Source organism: Hyaena hyaena, unplaced genomic scaffold, assembly GCF_003009895.1.
Source record: "Hyaena hyaena isolate Hyena2069 unplaced genomic scaffold, ASM300989v1 scaffold_532, whole genome shotgun sequence".
Classification (NCBI taxonomy): domain Eukaryota; kingdom Metazoa; phylum Chordata; class Mammalia; order Carnivora; family Hyaenidae; genus Hyaena; species Hyaena hyaena.
Window position 1 is genome coordinate 1,089,415 of NW_024081165.1, and position 23,386 is coordinate 1,112,800.

The 23,386-nt window shown below is 35.0% G+C and overlaps 1 protein-coding gene across 1 annotated transcript in view; it reads left to right on the plus strand.

Moving 5' to 3' along the window:
* Positions 1 to 23,386, plus strand: part of IPO11 (importin 11) — a 197,697-nt gene that overhangs the window by 76,718 nt on the left and 97,593 nt on the right. Inside the window, exons 17-21 of the mRNA XM_039255589.1 lie at positions 2,922 to 2,955; positions 3,265 to 3,305; positions 4,617 to 4,733; positions 9,705 to 9,818; positions 15,011 to 15,126. Coding sequence (XP_039111520.1) covers positions 2,922 to 2,955; positions 3,265 to 3,305; positions 4,617 to 4,733; positions 9,705 to 9,818; positions 15,011 to 15,126 — 422 coding nt within the window. The remainder of the gene's footprint in view (positions 1 to 2,921; positions 2,956 to 3,264; positions 3,306 to 4,616; positions 4,734 to 9,704; positions 9,819 to 15,010; positions 15,127 to 23,386) is intronic.

Sequence of the window (23,386 nt, forward strand, 5' to 3'; positions counted from 1 at the left end):
AAAAGATTGAATCTAGTTGTCTTTTCCTCAGTTTCAAATTATTTTTAGGTAAAACTAAGTGATTTTTTTCTGCCCCTGAATTAGGCTGAGATCTTGTTTAATCATTTCTCAATATACTCCTTTAAAACATTTTGTGAACCCATCCTATCAGCCTGTTTTTCCACAAAGGCATGGGCCATACTTGTCTCATTTCCACTTGTGTACCGTGGTAACATAAACTACTTTTAATCTTCTGTGAAGGGACACATAATTAGAAAGGTAAACCTGTTGGGTCGCCTGGGTGGCTCAGTTGGGTGAGCATTTGACTCTGGGTTTCACCTCGGGCCATGATCCCAGGGTTGTGGGATTGAGCCCCAGATTGGGCTCTGCACTAAGTGTGGAGTCTGCTTAAGTTTCTCTCTTTCTCTGCTGCTGTCCCTAACTTGTGCACATTCTCTCTCTCAAATTAAAAAAAATAAATAAATAAACTTATTGTAGAAGCTCAATATATTCCAAAGGGATGACCTTTGGATTTTTCACTTGGCCATTATCTCCTTTGTGTAAATAATTGAGAGTTTACTCTAAATATAATGCTGTAATTATTATATAGTTTAAGTGTGGGAAGTTACAAGGGAATCCAGTTCTATTTTACCATGTTTAAATTCTTAGGAGTTTATTAATAAAACCTAGCTTTTTCTAAGATTACTGTTTGCTGGGATGAGTTTACTTTTGTAATATCTTTAGATAAAGATAGGCTTAAATTTTTGTATTCCCAGTTGGAAACATTTGTTCTTCTGTCAGAGGTATCAGAGAGATGACATTAAATGTTTTATGAAAGTGTTACAAAAGGATTAAATTTCAGTTTTCTTAGGGAAATATAGATTTTTTTTGAATCTTCCACTCATTTTTAATGAATCTGCTCCAATACAAATAAGAAATATAATTCTGCACTTTAAAAGTGGAACATTAATTACATACCAACAAGCATTACTGGAGAAAAAGGGTGTCATGCCTGGATAAGTTTAGAAATCACTGAGCTAAGTATTCCAGTAGTCCTCTTTACTTGAGGACTGATGGGGATCTTTAAAATGTACCTTTGCATTGTGACTATCCAAGATGACAAATACAGTAATATCCAAGGAGTACACTTCAGGGAATACTGCTGTAGGTTCAGCTTTTGCCCTTTTCCTGTGTATTTTCTGATGATTCCATCTCATTGTTACATTTTGTACAGTGGTTTTATCCTGCCACCATTATTTTGTTGTTACTTCTTTTTTTCTTTTTAATGTGTTATTTATTTCTGAGAGAGAGAGAGACAGTGTGAGCAGGGGAGGGTCAGAGAGAGAGGGAGACACGGAATCTGAAGCAGACTCCAGGCTCTGAGCTAGCTGTCAGCACAGAGCCTGACGCGGGGCTCGAACCCACGAACTGTGAGATCATGACATGAGCCGAAGTTGGACGCTTAACTGACTAAGCCACCCAGGTGCCCCAATTTTGTTGTTACTTCTTAAGACTATGTTTAGTAAGGTCCAAGTTAAGGTTGCACTTTGGCCTTCTAGTGTTTATATTACTTTAATTTCAACCTGTGAGAAATGCTGGCTAATGTGGGAGGATACTTTTCTACACATATTTACACACACAGCATTATACAAACATGTAGACATAGGTACTACGTACAGATGTGTACATGTGGGTATATGTGCACACGTTTATATAGATATTGATGAATCTAAATGTTCTCTGGATTTCATAATCTACATTCTCTTGCTTGAGTGCTTCTATAGGGTTGGGATAGGTTTAATCCTGACCAATTCTGGTTGTCTATGTGGCTTCCTAATCTTATAACCATGTTGTCACAAGACTGGCTGCAACAGAGTACAAATAGTATAGCAACGGGGGGCGCCTGGGTGGCTTAGTCGATTAAGCATCCAACTTTGACTCAGGTCTTGATCTTATGGTCTGTGAGTTCAGTCAAGCCATGTTTCAGGCAAACTTGAGCAGCACTTCAAGCTCCACACGGACATTGTGGAGCCTGTGTGGAATCCTCTCTTTCCCTCTCTCTCTGCCCCTTGCTTACTTGTGCCCCACCCCTAAATAAGTAAATATGAGTAAATAAATTTTTAAAAGGCCGAATCTTTAAAAAAAATAATGCAGTTGCCGGAGAAAGCGAATGTTGAATAAGAGTCGATAAATTTTATCATATCAAAGGCCACTGCGTGGAATACATCTCTATCTCTGATAGTTGTGTGACATTTTGACATTGTCATTTGATCTGGGGGAATATAATACAAATTGAGTCAATTTTTTTCCTTTAGTTGAAACATTTAACTAAATACAGAATTTAGTCATGGCTTGAGTTCATGTTACGTTTTGTGGAAACTCTGTGTATGGTAGCCTGTGCCGGTTTAGCTGACCAAGTCCCACGTAATCCTTGAAGGAGTGTGATAGGGAGATTACGCTGTTGTGGTGTGATTTGCCCGGTAACATGCTGACACACAAATTAAGATTTGGAAAGGTTAGGAACCTTTTCAGATCTTTCTGTATTTGTGAACTTTGGCATTTAGGAAATCTCAGAATGTATCTGTGGCTATCTCAAGGATTCTCTGTAATTGTGGTTGTACATGGGAATGTGTGTTCTTCTTTGTTCTCCCTCCTTTTTCCAATTTCTCCTCCCTCACTTTCACCGGACACCTGCTCCCCATGTGGCAGCACCTTCATACTCCTCTCAGGCCCACTCTTGTTGCACACTTATAGCCAATTATTCTTTTTCCTGGAAGCACCCCCTGGATTAAAGACCCAGGACACTGGAATGGACACTAGTTTACTTTTCCAAGTCTTGTTGCAAAATAAGAGGAATGTTCCTCTATTTCTAGATGTTAATAATCTCTGTGATATTTAGTTGTTCCAGAATTATTAAAATCTCATGATGTACTTTCTTTTAGGTCCGTATCGAAACAGCTACAACACTGAAGTTAAATATCCTTTAAAGAATGTTTCATTTTGATGGGGCACCTGGCTGGCTCAGACAGTGGAGTGTGTGACATTTGATCTCGGGGTTGTGAGTTCCATTCCCATGTTGGGTGTAGAGATTACTTAAAATCTTTAAAATAAAAAAAACACTTCATTATGAAAAATTTTAACACATTTAAATAACTGGGGTTTTTTGGTAAAACTTGTTAGATAGTTTAAAATATAGTTTTTGATTAGTTTATTATATTTGGGGTTTAGATCTATTTTATTCTGATAAACTTCATGCATTCTCAATATTCCTTAACTACTCTTTACCTGTTGATGATTTTGAATTTAGAACAGATCAGTTTCTGCCGGTGAGAATATTTTTAAGATTGATCACAGTTTCTGCTTATGTCTTTTGAAAACTAAGCATTATTTTATAACTGAAGTTACATGTAAATATTAATTTCAACTTTAAAAGTACATTAAGATGATTTTGGAAGTTACCTTTACTGGTAATTTTTTTATATGTAATTGTTTACTTATATTCTACTTATTTTTTTTTTAACTACCTTAACTGCTTTGGAAGTAACAGTTAAACTTTATCTTTTTTCCAATTATAGAACATGTAATATCTTTGTTTTATCTGTGTTTGTTACTTGTAGTCCTCAACTATATCTTTGTATATATATGTCTGTATCCTGCATTAGATTGTAAAATACTTGAATAGTAGAACACCAGGTCTTACTCGCTCATCTTTTTATTCTTCACTTAACTTCCAGCAGCTCACATGGTGTTTCACTTAAAGGGTACTCAGTAAGCACTTGTTAAATATGTTGAGAAGATTGTAGAGTTAGTAATTATTCTCAGGGAGACTGGGCAAGAAGAAAGTTATATGAAAGATGTCTGTTGGTACTTGTGGGGGTTGTACATGGAGAAACTTGTAGAGAGGGTTTTCATTAGTAAAAGAATCCTTAGGTAGGTTTGGATGAAATAAATATGTTATAGAAATCTGCTTAAACATTAACAATCTGAAAGATCAGATGTTTGTTTTATGTAAGTATCTGCCATCCTGTGACCTGTTAAATCCTACTGTAATTTTGTACTATAAGATTTAACAGCCAGACATGGATATTTGTTTTCTATTTCTCAGTAATAAATATTTGGTCATTCTTTGAATAATAGACATATATCTGTTGAAAGTGAGCTCTCCATGCAGCATATGTTAAGGGCCACGTCAGAGAGCTGGTGTGTGAGTGTACTTATTGGTATTCCTTTTGCTTTAATGAGTACACTTTGCAAACATCTTGTGATTGGCAACAGGCACCCATGGAAGGACAATGACCAGACAATGTTAGCAGTTTAGTTTAGCTATATAAAATTAAAACACAAAATTTAGACACAATTTTCCACTGAAAATAGTATTCATTTGTGGATGAATTAAATTCCAAAATAGACCAATTGAGCAATAATAAAAAAATTCAAACCCCCCCCCCAAAAAATGTTTCCTAAATATTGACAGCTTGAACAATTTAAAGTTCTTTAGGTAACGCTGAGGTTTCAGTTGCTAAACTGTTATTGATTGCTTTGACAGTATGGTTTATTTTTATTTCTTATTTCAGTTTGTGAAGATATTTCTATTTCTGTTATGACCCCCCCCTTTTTTATTTTTTGTTTACCTGCAGTATTTGGAAACCATGTTCACACTACTTTTTCAGCTGCTACAGCAAGTTACAGAATGTGACACAAAGATGCATGTTTTGCATGTCCTTTCCTGTGTGATTGAAAGAGTCAACATACAGGTAATTTTGTTGTAAAACATGAAATGTCAGTTGAGTAGAGTGTATGTAGGATGCAGTAATAGCGTTGCTTTATCTACATTGTATAAAAGTTAAAACATGCATTAAAATTCCAGTTATATTGATTTCACTTATATTGACACAGGTACTTGAGTTTCAAAAAGATGATTTGAGAAAATTAAAATCAAAAATTTAAAAATTTAAAAATGGGATCAGTTATGTGGAGGTATTCAGAATGCAGTTTTTATCTCTCTTAGTAGATCTAGTTTATACTTAATACTTCTTAACATTCAGTGTGTTTGAGGACATAGCCTCAAGTGTGTCAGCAAATGCAGCTATTTTCAGAGGTCAATTATTTTTACCTTCAAAATTAAATGTGCTTAGCAATTTGGTTTACATTATGTCCATACTTAGTTAAATATAAAAATTATATATAAAGTTCTCAACAGATGTTAATTAGTAAGTTATTCAGATTCCATGTGTCTCCTAATTTGTGTAAAAAACTGATAATCCAAGAAACTACCTTATAATTAATTATCCTCGTGGTTTCTCATATTCTAGTTCACTTCTTCATATCCTTGTTCGGAAAGTACTGAAGTAAATCTGTGAGATGCTAGGGAAAGATAAATGACTTCGCATCTACAGATTTGGAGTTTGTTCCTGTATCTTTTAGTGAATTCTGGTAGTTTGAACTCGTTCTAAAGTAACTGTTGAGAATTGCTATCAGTTACTGAATAATGATAAGTTACGAACTTCCATGCTAAATGATTTGCATATATTTCTCCTTTAAACCTCACAAAAACCTTTGGGTGAGGTTTGGAATTTATTATCTCAAATAGTTTGAGATTGTAAGGAACTTGACAAAGTACATACATCTTGGTGGAATTACCCACATTCACAGTCACCTGCCGCTCCAGCAGCTCTTCTGAGTCACTGTCAGTCACTTTGTGCAGATCTGGGTCCGAGTGTCTACAAAAAGTGTTACCTTACAATTTTCTTAGTGTTTGGGTTACTCGTTACATTAGTTACATTATTTCATTTTGATACTGGTTTATAAAGAATATTGAAAGATTTTAATCATACATGTAGTTAATCTTTTAAACTCCTTTCAAATGCTTGTCTCTGTCTCTGCTGTTTCATTTGGGTAAGGTCTTTAAGTTTGTGTCCATGTGTATAAAATAATAAAAATTCTGAAATCACTCAGGTTTCTTAAGTATTAAATTATTACACGTACAGTATGCTTTAGATCATCATACAAATGCAATAAATTATTCATTAGAAAATTGTAGAAACTAGTTATGACCATTATTTATAATCTTCCTTAGATAACCATCTGGCTAATGGAATGTATTAATGATTTCTTTTGGTGGAAATGAATGTTGTTACCTACGTTCTCCTAAATCTCTAAATCTTTTTAATCCTAGTTTGGAATTCTTCATGCTTAGTAAAATTTCAAGTTTATTTATTTTGAGAGAGTGCACACTTGTGTGTACACAAGTGTGGCGGAATGGCGGAGAGCAGGAAAGAGAGAGAATCCCTGGTAGGCTCTGCACTGTCAGTGCTGAGCCTGATGCAGGGCTCGAACCCATGAACCATGATTTTGACCTGAGATTGAAACCTAGAATGGGACACGAAACTGAGCCACCCAGGTGCCCCACTCATGCTTAGTAAATTTAGAAGTGGTTTTGTCTTTTTATCCATATGCGTCTTTCAGAACACATACAGCCTAAGCAACTCAGGTGACTCTGTCATGAGTAAATAGTAAGATAGAGTTATCCAGTAGTATTGTGTTTTCAGAAATCAGGAAATCATCATGAAAAATATTTTCAGTAGTCTGATTCTTTAACTTTCCTTTGTTAACCTTTGAACAGACCCACCACTTATATAACATTGACCTATCTTTCATACGCTAAATTTCATTTTTGTCCATTAGGTTACAAACAGTTTGAGTCGTCTTACAACAGTAAGATAACACATAATGGTTTACTTTTGAAGATTCAGTGATACGTCAGCATTTTTATAATATAATATACAAGTATTTAAAGATTATATTTTCTCTGCTTTTTGCAGAAGTAGTTGATTAATTACTCCATTGTACAATCCAATAAATACATAGAAGAAATAGGTAATCATCAGGTTTGGGTATCAAGCAGGCAGTCTTTGAACTTCTGCATTTTTGAAGAAAAAGAACAAAATAAAAGGGCCTGTGTGAAATATTTAATATTTTGTGAAAATTATATCTAAGTCCCCATGTATGGAAACCTTTTTAAAACATTTCTTAGGCTGTCACATACTTGATTTTCACATTTTCAGTAATGTGTTAGGAGGGAAAGTGGATACCTCCCTATATATGATGACCTAACTTGTAAGACTATAATTCTTGTAGTACTTCCCTGTGTTCTATTTTATTTTCTTTTTGAGTAGAGGTGCCAAAAGATGAGTGCATTTGGTGTACTTTTTCATCTCTTTAGTGTTAAGCTGATAGTTTAGTTTCTCTTATAGGGTTATTACTTAGCCCAGTGTCTAGTAAACATTCCTAATTCCATGCATTTTTTTTAGATGTTGAGCAAATAATTGATATTGGCCTATTGAAATGGCCCATAGCTGGTAATCTTTTGCACAATTGTATATGGGCATTATTTTTTCTTCTATGTCTTTGCATTGAAATATTTTCAATATACAGAAAAGTTGCAAAAGTCAACACCTGTATATCCTTCACCTAGTTCTTGCAGGTTTTAATCTCTTTTTTTAATCTATGTGCGTATACAAATTCCTGTTGGTTTCAAACATCATGGCACTTCGCCCCAGAATATTAGACTTCTTTTCTTACCTATAACTGATTAGACTCAGGGAACTTACATTAATGTAATACTATTATCTAATATCAAGTCCATATAAGATTTTCTCAGCTGTCCCATTAATGTGGTTTTTAACCTCCTCCTTTTCTGCCTAAGGAAACATATTTGGCTCTAATGGTCTCCCTCTCTTTTCTTTAAAGTTTATTTAGTTTATTCATTTTGAGAGAGAAGGAGAGTGTGAGCATGGGAGGGGCAGAGAGAGGATTCCAAGCAGGCTCTCTGCTGTCATTGCAGAGCCTGACTCGAGGCTTGAACCCATGAACTGTAAGATCATGACCTGAGCTGAAATCAAGAGTGGTACGCTTAACCTATTAAGCCACCCAGGCACCCTCTCACTATTTTCTAATCTCCAGCCCTGCACCCCTGTTTTTGGGGGATATCTTTTGCAACAGTAACTCTGTGGGTGATTATTGAAATTCTGTTTCTGAAGAATTAATTTAAATTTAGAACGTCATAAATTCTAATGTACAGCTAAGTTTAGGATGTAAATACTTTATGACTTTTGAATATACCCGGGTACTTTGGTTTTAACCTACCTTATCTGTAATTAAAAGCATATACCCCCTTGGTGCCTTTCCTTGGAAAGTGTTCTCACTTGAATATTAAAACATGGAATATTATTTTCCATGTCAGTAGAACATGCTGTTATATATTGTTTTCTGCTAAGTGTGCATGAGCTAGATGCTTTAAAAACCTATGTTTTTACATATTGATTGATCTGCTTTTAATAAGCTAATCGGAGTGATCTCTGAGGTAGAGAGCACTTAGCAGGATTAAGTGTTCAATAAATAATAGTAGAATTCAAAACTTGAAGATAAGGTGATATATAATAAATGAAGAGTCTTGTAATATTTTTTCAGTTTCATCTCGCTTGAATATTTAGGCAAATATTTAACTTGTCTTTTGTAGCCTTCTTTGCGTCCCCAAGGACAACAAATTCTACACATATTTTGATACCCTTTTAGTGTGAGGTGTTTTATAAGCCAAAAAGGTAAACTCATTTTTCTGGGAGCAATTTGTAATTTTAATCCATGGGATTGAGATAGCTATTGCTGAAGTTGTGAAGGTCTAGTATTTTTGTTTATCATGAAGCATACTCTTCATCAGAGTGATTCCCGATACAATGACCATAAACCAGCTGAGACACTGGAGGGCTGTACAGCTTCAGTGTAAGTCCCTTTTATTTCTTAGGAAACTCATTGTCAAGCTATGCTGTGTTTCAGGGCTTATTTTTAAATAAATATTTTCATCTTTAATTTTTAAAACTGGTTAGCTTAATCTGTGCGCTCTTAACAATTGTATATTTTAAGAAAGGTATTCTTGGGGCGCCTGGGTGCCTCAGTCAGTTAAGCGTCACTTCGACTCAGATCACGATCTCATGGTTTGTAGTTCAAGCCCTGCATCAGGCTCTGTGCTGACAGCTCGAAGCCTGGAGCCTGCTTCATTCAGACTCTGTGTTTCTCTTTCTCTCTGTCCCTGCCCCACTCCCTCCCTCTCTGTCTCTGTCTCTGTCTCTCTCTCTCTCTCTCTCTCTCTCTCTCAAAAATAAACAAACATTAAAAAAAAAATTTTTTTTTTAAAGATTTTCTTCTGTGTTTTCATTATATCTCCTGTACCCCTTTATCATTATACTTACCTTTTTTCACTCTAACGGTTTGTAAATGTACCTTTACATTCTTTTCTTTCTGGTGCCTTGTCCTCAGGGCCTGTTACTGGAGGATGCCATCAGATAATTGTTGAATGTATGAGTAAATGCTGACTTTTTAAAACAGTGTAATTTCCAGTTAGGTAAGCTGTTTTATTAAAAAAAAAAAAAAAAACCAGGATATAATAGCATTTTCTGTTAAACTCTAATTAACTGGCTGTATTATGTTGTTTTCCTAAAGTTTATTTCATGCAGTAAATTTGGTACTTATTTTAAATTCTTTAAAAATATTTACCATAGAGCTTTAGGTCTCTGATTTATCCTTAAGAAGATATATACATAGTATATTTCACCTAGTAAATATTAAATATTTACTGCCTGGGACTTAATAGTGTTCTCTCAGTGTGTCTTGAAGGAAACTGCCTTCTTTCCTAATGTAGTTTTTTGCTTCCCCTCCTTCTGTTGTGATAGATACGACCGTATGTAGGATGTTTGGTACAGTATTTGCCTCTTCTTTGGAAGCAGAGTGAAGAACACAATATGTTGAGATGTGCTATTCTGACAACACTTATTCACCTTGTTCAGGTAAGTTACTTTCCAGTTTTTGAATCTAGTATATTTCTATTTTTATTATTGAAGTCTGATTACTATACAGTGTTCTGTTAGTTTCATGTGTACAATAGGTGATTGGACAGTCCTGTACATTAGTGTTCACCACAAGGAGTGTAGGTGCCCTTTGTCACCATAAAACATTAATAGGGTATTATTGACTAAATTCCTTGTGCTGTTCTTTTAATCTCTGGGCCCTCTTTATTATATAAATGGAAATTTTTACCTGTTAATCCCTTTTCTATATTTCAGTGATTCCCCCCCCCCCCCCCCCCCCCCGGAACCACTCATTCTCTGTACTTAAGATCCTGGGATTTTGCTTCCCCCTCCCCCTTTTATGTATTTTTCATTGTTTTCATGTGGTTTATTTTAATGGTAGTGAAAGGCCTCTCTCTTTGTCTTTTTCATGAATGATCTTAAACAGTTTTAAAAATGACTTTTGTGTGCTGACTTGGGACATTTCTTGACATCTGGAAAATATTCTTTCCTTTTTAAAGATGATTCCTTTCATTAGATCTAGTGGTCTCTCGTGGTGATAGACCCATGATTTGTGCACTCCATTGTACTTTGCACACACTTTGCTTGGTATTCAGAGCTTTTCCGCATAAATTTACTCTTCATTTTTACTCTTCTTTTTGTGATCTAAATAAAAATTTTACCATTTCATAAATTGAGTGTGTAGAGAAACAGGTGAGTTCTTTGAGGGAAGAAATGAATATGGTTTTAGTCCTCTTGATTTTGAAGTGTTGGGGTTGTGCAACAGGCAGAGAGGAATCTCAAATTTAAGAGCGTGATATACAGGCTGTAGTTGTCATGTGAACTGTTAGAGTGAATAATATTCCGACTGCGAGAGGACAGGAAGGTAAGATTTTAATGCCAAGTCTCAGAATATCTGCATCCAGGTATGCTCAACTGAGTTTTACTAGCCTTGCCCCAAAGTGTGATAGACTGTCCCATGAGGAGAGCTCTGAGTTGATAGTTACCACTCTCTATTTTTCTTATAAGCTAAAAATGGGAAAATTTTGAATATGAGTTTTTAAAAACCTTCCTCAGACATCCTTTTTTTGAAATGTAAATTTTTTTCTTTCAGTAAATATTCATGGATGAGTTTTATAGTTACAAAATCCTACCCAAGGCAGTTTCAGATAAATGAATAGTGATACAAAATTTCTGTAAAAGCACCTCCTTTTTAATAAGTGTCTCATGTAGCATCTCTTCTTACCTATCATTTAATTGTTGTGATCTCTTGTGAAGATTATGTCCCTTTTATAGAAGAAGGTACAAAGGCTAGGATAAGGTTACCGACTACCCTGACATTGCTCTCAGAGGTAACAGAACCAAGAGTGATCCCACCTCTTTTGCATTATGTCTTTGCCACAATGTGTTCTTATTAGACTCCCATTTGAGAGTTTTGTGAGGGAGGTATGAAAAAACCCAGCATCTCTGTCTCCTCAGGTGGGGTTACCTCGGCAAGTCTGAGGAAGCCACAGTAACCTGCCTGGAATGTTTGGAGTGCATAGGCCCTTTTCCTTCCATCATGACCTTTCTGTACTCTCTTTATAAGTTTAGGCCAGAGGTGCAGGGATCCAACCAAGTGCTCATTCACCCTTCTTGAAGAAAGCATATGACGTTTGTTATTAAAGTTGAGACTGTAGTTTAAAATGTGTTTTTCAGTCATTTGAGAAAATTATACTAAGGATTTTTAAGTTCCATTTTGTAGAAAACACTGCGATCTTTGGATTTTTAAGATTTGAGAGAGAGATAATAGTTGGCTTGTATGATTTGTTTTCATTTTTTAAGCCCTGGGAACCCAGACTAGTAGTCTCTGATTGAAGAGATCATCTTTTGGTCCTTGATTGCGTGCTTTGGTTATTATTTTTTAACTTGTGAAAAATTTGAAGCATACAGAAAAGGAAGAACAGTATAATCAGTCACCCAACTTTAAGAATCATCAACATTTTGTCTATATAGATTTAGATACTAAAAAGCTAATTGAGGGGCACCTGCGTGGCTCAGTTGTTTAAGCGTCTGACTCTTGATCTCAGCTCTTGACCTCAGAGTCATGAGTTCAGGCTCTGCATGGGCCCCAGGCTGGGCAAGAAGCCTACTTAAAGACAAACAAACAACTGATGGAGAGAGTTGAAAATGTATAGGAAACTTATTAATTGTGAATTTTTCCTTTCAGATATAATCTAGCTGGGTGGTTTTGTAGGGGAACGGTTCTTCTTTCTGATATCTTTTCTCAGTAAAAGATCTTTCATTTTCCTGCCTCCTGCATGTTACATCTCCCTTTTTTTAATGTAGTATCCCTGCTTGTGATTACCAGTATCTCCTTGCCTTGAAATAATTTGCATTACCTTATCAGAGATTCAAAGAGGACCAGTTGTTTGTTTGTGGACTTGGAAGAGATCTGCTTTGTAAAACACTTTCTAGAGACCCTCTTAGTTTTAATATCTGACCTTGAACCTCGCCCTTCCTAAAATACCTGGTGCTGCCAATTCCTGAGTCTTGGAGTTTCTGTAACGTAAATCAAGTTTCTTCTTGCCCTTTTTCTTTTTTTTTTTTTTTTTTTTACTGGTCAGTTTGAACTTGGTTTTCTGAGTTTGGTAAGTCAGTTTTTTCTTGTCTTTTCAGCCTTTGTCTTATGTTATCTTCGTACTTATGGTTATAGGTCTTTTAAACACATTCTCCTATATTCTTTAAGTGGATCTTGGCAGAGAACAGTAGTATATGTATGCATTAAATCTGTCAGCTTCCTCCAGATTTTAACATTGTGATTGCTCATACTGAGTTGTTTGGTGTAGCTGGCACATAGTACAGAGCGTGGGTATATGGGCCTGGTCAGGAAGGCCACAAGAACTAAGGAGTGTTAGCATTTTTATTTTTGAAAGGAAATCAGGGTGTCAGTGGTGACAAGGTTTGGGATGGAGTAAAACTAAGGTCAAGGAAAGTGGTTGGTAGGCTTTCTGTTAACCCTGAAAGAGATGATGTGGATCTGAAGTAAAACTCATGGAAAGAAGGGGAAAGATTTGAAAAATATTAGAATGAGGGATTGTTGAGATGTGGGGTAAGTAGGAAGAGGAACCAGGAGGAGGTTGACTACCACAAAATTGGTAGTGGTACAGGTCACTTGAGTTTGGAAATGCTGGTAGAGGTACTGTTTTTTAGGAAGACAGTGAAATGTTTCAGTGGTCACCTTAAGAGTTGAGATGACTTCTGGGTGATGACGTCCTATAGTTATTCAGTGTCTGGAGTTCAGAGATCGGTGTGTGAAGATAATATGTTGGGACATTTTCAGCATGCGCATGGCAAAGGAGAAGGCAATGAAATACATTAGCCTGAGAAATGCCAATGTTTAGGGGGTGTTATTTTTTTTCCCACTTAACTTAAAAAATAATAATTATAAATTCACAGGCTTTTGCAAAGATAGTTCAGAGTACCCTTCACCTCATTTTCCTTTCTTATGTAATTATTATACAGTAAGATTTCTGCCTCTTGAAGCATTTCTGATCATTTTAATAACTGATGAATTTAATTTTGAGCTTTCATAGTATTGTACACAATGTCTTATGTTGATTATTTCATAGTGTTGTAGACAGTGTCTTGTTATAACTGTGGGCCGAGAGAATGTTCAGATTTATTTAAAGCTGTGTATCTGGGGTTGCCAAATTCTTCAGGCCATTAGACTACAGAGTAAATGTCTTTAGGCTTAGACAGAGAGAGTCGTACTTGTTTAGCAGTGGCTTACTTTAGTTTTGCTAAAGCTAGCATCTCATGCTTCTCGGGATGTGCAGTAAGTAAGTAGATGGATTTTAATTTTTCTAGGAAATTTTAAGTCTACGTAATAATCAAAATGAACTTGACTAGTTTATCTTAATGTTCCTTTTTTCTTTTTGTTCTATTAAAGATTGAACTACAGAGTGAAACGGAACTAAATTTTAAGACACAATGTACTACTTTATTAAGTGTGACATTTTAATAATTCTCTTTCTTTAAAAAGATCCTGAGTAAGGTCTTTCAACTGACTTATACTTTTAGAAAGTATAAAGTATAAATCCTTACTTAAGGATAAGCTTTATGCATTTCCACTGAAGTATCTGCCCCACTAAAAAAGATTGAACTCAGTATGCATATGCCATTAGAAGATACGTACATATAGATTTTGTTTTGTTTGACATAATGTTAATTTACTGTTAGCTATTGATATTTGAATTACTTCCTAAATGAGGTGTTTGATATTTATTGGTTTCCTTTCTTTGTTAATCCGATTACAGAGATTATTATGTATTAAAAATTGGCTTTTTATCCTCTTTGTTTTCTTTCAGAGTTCTTGAACTTAGCGTGATACACTGAGTCAATCTCCATAAAACAATAATTAGGCAAACTAGAATTTTAGATAAAACCCCCTCTTTTTCATCCATTTTTGGGTCATTAAAAGTATCACTAAAAATTGTTTATTAAAAAAATTTTTGTACACTTCTTTAAAACTTAAAAAAAGAATTTTTTACCTTCTTTCAGCATCCTTTTCCCCTTTCTGTATTTAATTAGCATTAATTTTTTCTATATACCCCAAAGAAACATTTTTATGCATATATCTCTTTGCATATGGTAGGTATTTAGAAATTATGGGATTTGTGCAGTTGTTATACACATACTTCTGCACCTCTGGAATCTAGTTTGTAATTATTTTTGAGATTGTTTTCATTCCATGCCTAATACTTTTTCATTGGCTAGTCAGTATTCTGGAATATGAATGTACTATGATATAGTTATCTTACTGATGAACATTTTGATTGGGTTCATTTTAGATTATGTAGATGAGATAACTTATTGACTTTAATATAACAGTGTTGGTACCTCTTTAGTAGTCAAAGAGGGAAAGATATATATGGAATCTCTTAAAATAAATGGATGTTTATAGCCTTGGTGTATATGGTTTTACTACCATTGGGCAATTGGATGGTATTTTTTTTTTTGCCACTTGCTGTTTAATTGTAAACAGAACTAACCTTGTTTTAGTAGTGCTTATAGTTAGGACCATCCCAGAAAATCTGATTGATTTATTTTTTATAAGTTCGTTTTAGGACTCTTTTATATGATAGGTTATTTTTTGATGGGGGTGGGATCTTAGAGTGTCTTACGTTAAGTTTTATTTATACTTCTCATAGGGATTAGGAGCAGACAGCAAGAACCTCTACCCTTTCCTGCTCCCAGTTATTCAACTGAGTACAGATGTTTCCCAGCCTCCACATGTTTATCTTCTGGAAGATGGTTTAGAATTATGGTAAGAGGAAAAATTTGATTCCCTGGATTTTTTTTTTCCTGGCCTTCCCTATTCTCATGCCGATAAAGCAAAGGTCATGTAACAGGCCTTAAAAACCCAGTATTTAAAAACAAAAACATAAAATCATTTTCCCTGAATTGGATGACATCATAGCTCCATGTATTCTTGGCAGCTGTCACTCAGTATAGGCTCATAGTAGTCAAAGTTGAAAGAGGAAATTTTAGTACAACTTGGCTGCATTTAATCTTTGGAATTTGGTAAAATTGGGAAAGTTCAATAAAATTTCAAAACTAAAAATGACCTAAAACTTGCAGCCTGTTAAATGAGATGTTTTGGGGGATGTTATTGTTCAGCTTCTTACTACCTCATGTATTAAGTACTCAGATACTGTATATCTTAGCCCCAAATGTTGAGGCTACTTCGTCTTGACTAATTATTTTGCCAAGTGAGTAGTGTGTTGTGTTAAAAGTTAAAAAAGGAAAACTCCATTTCTGAGGCAGCTCGGTGTCACAGATCTTTGATTGCCCACTGTGTAAGGAACTGTGCTAGAATATCCTTTTGCTTTACTAAGCTTACTGATGACAGCAAATTTCTGCAGTTCAGTTATAATTCAGGAATGGCTTAAACATTGTAATGTATAAACTATTGAAATTAAAAAAGAAAATCACAGAAATTAACCATGGAAAAAAAGAGTATTTCTGGTTTCCTTTTTTCCTCCTTCTTTCTCTCCCTCCCTCCCTTCCTTCCTGCCTTAGTTTTTCTTAGATGTTTAGAAATGAACATTTTTTTGATTTTTAGAAATTGTCTTTGGTGCAAATTATAAATTAATGATCTGTAGCAGAATACTACATGAATGATTTTAAAACATTAGGTAGATAGTCAATTCACAAGTTGACTTTCTCATATTTTGTAGGTTATGTTGTTGGAACCTGAATGACTTTGGGTGGTTTTATTGTAAATTAGCATGTGTTGAAACCTTTTATATTTGATACATTTTTATTTGTACAGGATGGATTACTCTAGATCAGATGTTGGCAAACTTTTTCTGTAATGGAGCAGACAGTAGATATTTTAGACTTTCCAGGCTATGTGGTCTCTTATCTTGACTATTCACTTCTATTTGAGCTGAGAGTGGTCATAGACCACTGTTTGTGTTCCAGTAAAACATCATTTACATAAATCAGATGTGGGTTGATTTTGACCCATGAGTTCTAGTTGGCTAGCCCCTACTCCAGATTACAAATTAAGACATTAGCCTCTGGCACCTACTTTTGTTTTTTTTTTTCCTTTCTTTAATTTTTTTGGTAAACTTTATTGTTGAGAGACAGAGCACAAGCAGGAGAGGGGCAGAGAGAGAGGGAGACGCAGAATCTGAAGCAGGCTCCAGGCTCTGAGCTCTCAGCGCAGAGACTGACATGGGGCTTGAACCCACAAACTGTGAGATCATGACCTGAGCCAGAGTCAGATGCTTAACCTACTGAGACACCCAGGCACCCCTGGCACATACTTTTCTATAAACATGTAGACATATATGATCTGGACTATTATAAAAATTAAAAGTAGTTATAGTAAAGAGACAGACTCAGATACTTAACAGTATTGTATTAGCATTTTAATGTTTTTATTAAAAGTATATACATTTTTTTAAGGATTACATCAACAGGTGATAACATGCATTACTCTGTTGTTATCTCTTTTTTTCCCTAAGCCTTTAGTTGTATGTAAATATAAAGACATTGTTGAAATACTTCTTTTGTTCTTTTTTGTTTGTCAGATGTAGGTGCCAGTCCTAATTATACAATTGTATTAGGTATGTAACCATCATCTGTGAGCCTCACTTTCCTAATCTGTAAATTGAGGAAGTATGATTCTATCTCACATGGTTGTCGTGAGGATAAGCTAATGTACATTAAGTGGTTAGCATTTGGTATATGAGAATCAATAAAATTGCCTAGGAAGAAAAGGGCAGATATGGAACATTCTGCTCCTAGCAGAATCCCAAGGAACTTAAGGCATTCTTGAGGTTGCATGAGGAGCTATTAGCGATGACAAAGTAGAGCTGTCTGGTGATGGAAGAGGAAAACCAAGCCAAGAAAGGCGAGTATTTCCTGAAAGAGTGGTCAGCTATGTCAAATGTTCTGATTATCCTAGAGTAGCACAAAGAAGTGAATTTGGCCACATGGAGATGGTAGGAGGGGTTTCAGTAATGCAATAAGAACAGGGTAGAATTGAAATTAAGTAAATTAGTTACAGATTTTGAGCATTGACAACATCGGGAGCACTTAGAATGAAGAGGAATATCAAAATTGGGCAGCAGTTGTCTGGTGTGGGGAATGCAGAGTCTAGAAGGAATGATGAAGCTCCAGAGAGTGACCTAATTGGAGGCAAGAAGGGATGGGATTTAGCAAATGTAGTTGTTTGTTTGCTTGGTTTTGTTTTAAATAATATCAGTGACACTTCATTTTAACTGAAGGCAGGAAGATGGATTTTTGTATTAAAGTGGGATGTGATAGGAAGGTGTTGTGTTGGGTTTAATAGTTTTCTCAAATATGAAGCATAGTCAATAACTTAGTATTACTGGCTGAAGTGGAAGTGCATATAAAATAGAAGGGATTTGTGGAGAAAAAAGATACAAGATAGTTACTTTGGAGAATGGGAATTTGAATTTACTAGGGATAATTAGGAGCAGGAGTTGTTTGAGGTCATATAGAGTGATTACATGTCCCCCTCCCTGTTTTTTTTTTTTTCTGTCTCTTGATCCAACTTGCTAGACATTTGCCAGTGTTACTAGTCTTCTCAAAGAACCACCCTTTGGCTTTCTCTTTGTTCTATTTTTGTTACCTGTTTATTAATTTTTGCTCTTATATTTATCATTTCCTTTTTCTACTTAAAGTGTATTTTTCTTTGTCATTTAACCTACATTCTTAGATTTGACTCAGTAATTTTTAGTCTTCTTTCCTAATATAAATGTGTTACTCTAAAATATTTTTAAACAGAATTTGAACAAACTATTAACATTTTTTTGTTTTGGTTTTTTTCTTTGTTAAAGGAAGTAGGATCAGGTAATGTATACTGGTCGACAATAAGTTTATGTAGCTTATATACCATTAAGTATAATATGCTCTTCATCATTAAAAAAAAAAAACAAACCCCGATTTGATTGCCTTTTGCTGTCTACTCCAGAGATTGGAATCTTAAAACCTCAGACTCTCTTTTTTTAAAAAACTGAATTCTGAGGTAAACTTTTCTTGCTAGGGTGAGTTTTACTTTTAATACGTTATACAAGTCTATTGTATGGCATTTTATCAGATCTTATTATTTCCTGAACTCTGAAGATCTCTTGTCCATATTTTGTGATACAGATTTCATATCAGAGTTATGTGTGTTTCGTCAATTCACTGTTTTAAAAAAACTGTTTTTTTCCATACTGGAATGATCTCTATGATACGGTAACTATTCTTTGGATGATTTGAAAATTTAGCATAAAAGAAAACTGGAAATGGACTCATGGTAGTGGCTGGGAAGGGATTCGCAGTTTCATAATTTTAGGTTGTTTTCTTAGTTGTTAGTTTATACATACTTAATTTAGTTTTGATTTTCCATGTCTGTTAATTTTGGTACTTCCTCCCTTAAGATACTAATAAAAAAAATAAATGTATGTGCTTTATCTGTTATTTGTAGTTTTATTTTTGTTTTATCTTTTTTTAAAGTACGTTTATTATCACTTTTAAAGTACATTTTTTAGAGATTTTTCTTTTTATTGTGAAAACTACATGAGTTTTTATGAGTTCTCTGTTTCTGACCTTTGGTTACTTTATTTCTGCTTCAGATTTTCTACTTCCTATAGTTAGCTGGATATATTGTCTTAAAGCTATAAAAAATGGCTACTTCATTAGCTTTTCTTAAGTGCTAAAGCATTTAAAGCTCTGAATTTGCCTTGGATTATAACGGGCTATTTCCCTTAGGTCTTGCTATTTTGGTGGTAGCATTACAGTTTTTTTAATGTTTTATTTGACACAACCTCATTTATTTTTTGCTGATATTAAGGTATATGATTCAGGTCTGGATTTATTGCATTGTAAATACAACTTGTCACATATAATTTTTAAAAAGTTAATATGAATTTTAATGACTCTAGGCTCTATTTTTGTAACATTCTCAAAACTAGTGATGATATTAAGGATGCAGGCTTTCTATTTATTGTTTCTAACAGATTGTATAGTTCAAATCAGTGTTTGACTTTTTAATCTTGACAGTGATTTATTAAACTGCTTTGTGTCAGTGTCCCTTTTTATTTCTATTTCATTTTATACTTGAATGCTAGAAATAAAATTATTCACTGCACAAAAATTTTGGTATTTTTCTATATTGCTTTAAAGTATTTAATAAATAAAACACAGAATTTAAAATTTTAAATATTATCATGAAGCGTCATTTGATATATGTATGTATTGATTAATTTTTCACCTTTTTTTTTTTTTTAATGTTTATTTTTGAGAGAGAGGGGGAGAACAAGCAGGAGAGGGGCAGAGAGAGAGAGAGAGAGGGAAACACAGAATCTGAAGCAGGCTCCAGGCTCCAAGCTGTCAGCCCAGAGCCCGATGCAGGGAACCCACAAACTGCAAGATCATGACCCGAGCCGAAGTCGGATGCCCAACCGACTGAGCCATCCAGGCGCCCAATTTTTTCACCTTTTAATTCTTTTGCATTTAAACTTTGATACTAATATTGTCCTGTGGTTTATTTTTTTTTAGATTTGACTTAATTGTTATTATTCAACTTTTACATTTTAGTTTTTCTGTTAGAAATTTAGTTGTATCTCCCATACAGAGCAAATTTTTATGTTTTGTATTTCACTTAACCAAAGGTGTTTTACCTCAAAAGAATTTTCACGCTCTTATATTTATTTGTTGAATTGCTCGGCCTATCTCTTTACTTCATACTCTGTGTTTTCTATATTTTATTTAGAGGGGTAACATTAAAATGTTTATTTCTCTAACTAAAGATGTTGGTACATAGAACTTTGTCTATTTACTAATCAGAATAGTAACATGTGCCTTTACTTTTCATTAGTGCTTTGTTTTTCTTTCCTTTCTAAACGTTCACTTGTTTAATCTGGAGTTATAGCCTTGTCATTATATTTTTAAGTACTTTAAACTCTACAAGATCCCTCCCCCCCCTTTCTTTTTTTAACTTTGTTTATTTTGAGAGACAGAGTATTAGCAGGGGAGGACCAGAGAGAGAGAATTCCAAGCACGGTCCACACCGGGCTCTAACCTATGAACTGTGAGCTCATGACTTGAGCCGAAACCAAGAATCGTACACTCAACCAGCTGAGCCATCCAGGCGTCCCAAGACTTCTTCCTTTTTTAAGTAGCATGGCTGGAATTGTGGAAGCTAGCATAGGCAGTGAGAGTGACAATGACCTGAATGGTCTTTTTACTAAGGTAATGACAGTGGGAGGGAGGAAAGAGTCACATGGAGTCTTGGTCCCAGTAACAGAACTTCAAATATATTCGGAGATTTAGAATATGCCCATCAGTTGTTTTCTCCCTGAAATATCATGACTGGATTATGGTCTTCCTTCCTTTCCTTTCCTTTCCTTTCCTTTCCTTTCCTTTCCTTTCCTTTCCTTTCCTTTCCTTTCCTTTCCTTTCCTTTCCTTTCCTTTCCTTTCCTTTCCTTTCCTTTCCTTTCCTTTCCTTTCCTTTCCTTTCCTTTCCTTTCCTTTCCTTTCCTTTCCTTTCCTTTCCTTTCCTTTCCTTTCCTTTCCTTTCCTTTCCTTTCCTTTCCTTTCCTTTCCTTTCCTTTCCTTTCCTTTCCTTTCCTTTCCTTTCCTTTCCTTTCCTNCCTTCCTTCCTTCCTTCCTTTCCTTCCTTCCTTCCTTCCTTCCTTCCTTCCTTCCTTCCTTCCTTCCTTCCTTCCCTCCCTCCCTCCCTCCCTTTCCTCCCTCCCTCCCTCCCTCCCTCCCTCACCCTTTTTTTCATTTTAAAGGGGAATAGGAAAGAATTTTAAAAATCCTTTCTTTCATTTTGTTCTTTAGAAATGGAATCACTTTCTGTTCTTGTTGATCAGAGTGAAGTGCCTACAGCTACCACTGCTTGTGTGTGACACATACTTCATTTTAAGAGGGGCCGGTTTCTTCTGAGTCCCCCTTCCTTTTCTTAATTTTGGCATTTAAGATTTGTGTTCATAGATATAAAGTAATAGGGAAGTCATATTGTCTGTAATTATTTATAACTTACATAAAATGAAAATCCATTTTCCATACCCTGGTGTAGAAATGGGAGAGTAAGAATGTCCATGAAGCCCATGGTGTGGCATGTTTGTTTCCTCTCAGGGATGAGCCCAGTGTACCAGTGTTTTTTGTTTTCATTCCTTGGTTTTCTTGTGGCTTAATGTTTGTACAGTCATGCTTGTGTGTGTGTGTGTGTGTGTGTGTGTGTGTGTGTGTGTGACTCTACCCAATGTATCTTACTAAAGCTTCATATTGATTTTACAATGGCTGTTCTAACTTGCTTATTTTTTTGGATCCCTGTTCTAAGATTCATCCATATTGATGAGTTTTGTAGTGTAAACGTAACAGAATTCCTTTACTCATGGACCATTTTCAAATAATCCAACTTTGAACATTTTTGTACATGACAAGGTATGCAAAAGTATGAGGCCTTATTCATGAGATCATAGGTGTGTGCACATATACATATTTCACTTTTTCAGATAATGATAGTGTCCAAGTCAAGATAGCAACTTCTTTCTGTCAGCAGTGTGCAAGAGTTCTCACCTTTATATAGCTTTCCCAGTGTGTATTTGGTCAGACTGAAAATACTGATAATATGGTAGGGGTAAAATTATACCTTGTTTTGCTTATAATTTGCATTTTCTTGATTACTGGTTGAATTCAGTATCTTTTTATACTTTTTATAATTGAGTTTATTGCCAGTTTTTGTATCCTCTGTGGAATGCTTTTCATTTGTTCTGTACGTTTTTCTCTTCCTAACCTCTTGTATATACCTTTGAATCTGTTCCCTTTTCAGTTTTATGTATTAGAAACAATCTACCAGCATGTGACTTAGATTTTCACAATTTTGAGGCAACTTGTGGCATACTATAATTGTTAACTTAATATAGTCATATTTGTCTTTTTCTTTAATCTTTCTTAAACCTAAAGCTGTAAGTATATACTGCTAGTATCTTGTAAAATAAACTATATAACTTCTCATATAAATACTGGAATGAATTTCTGTATTTTGTGTGAGGTCGAGGCCCGGTAGCTTACCACCAATGACTGAATTTTCCATCCTTTCTTAACCTAGGAACCATGTGGTAAAGCAAGTGCCTCCCCTCCACATATGTTTTGTTTACTTGATAAATTTCTTGTTCATTCTTTGACATTTGCCTTCCAAACGATTTTAGAATCCACTTTCCTAATTTCTAGGGAACAGGCTACAGGAGATTTGAAGTTTTATTGGTTTCTGTATAACAGTTTAGAGAGAATTGACATCATTATGATGCTAGATTTTTGTATCAGTGACTCTTAGAATAGTATCTATTTAAATCTTTTTATTTTGTTTTTAAGTTTTATTTTATTTGAGAGAGACAATGCAGGTGGGGGAGGGTCAGAGAGAGGGAGAGAGAGAATCCCAAGCAGGATCTGAGCCACTAGCACAGAGCCCTATGTGGGGCTCTATCTCAGAAATCTGCGAGATCATGACCTGAGCTAAAACCAAGAGTCGGACACTCAACCGACTGAGGCACCTGGGTACCCCAACATCTATTTAAATCTTAATTATTTGTTTTGATATATAGAAACTGAGTTCATTTTTGTATACAGTGTATTGATATTTTCAGCAACTTATTGAAGTCTCTTAGTGGTTAAAATACTTGATGAATTCTTGCTCCATCTCTTTTCTGTCAGTCAGACCTTTTGTGAATAAAGACTATTTAACTTTTTCCTCTCACTCTTGTGTCTTTTTAACTTAGTTGCCATATCATATATACATTCAGTAGATGGGAAGTGAGGAGCCCTTCATATATACATTCAGTAGATGGGAAGGTAGACAAGGTAATAGAAGAAATTTTTCAAGGTGTGATTCTGTTTTTCCAGAAAATGGCTTCACATATCATTTAGGTGTGTTTTGTTTGAGTTTGGGGAGGTCCTCTTTTACTGCATTAAGGATTTACTTTCTGTTTATAGTAGGATAAGAGTTTTTATATGAAAGATTTTGAATAGGATCCCCTCCTACACCTTTCTTGGAGC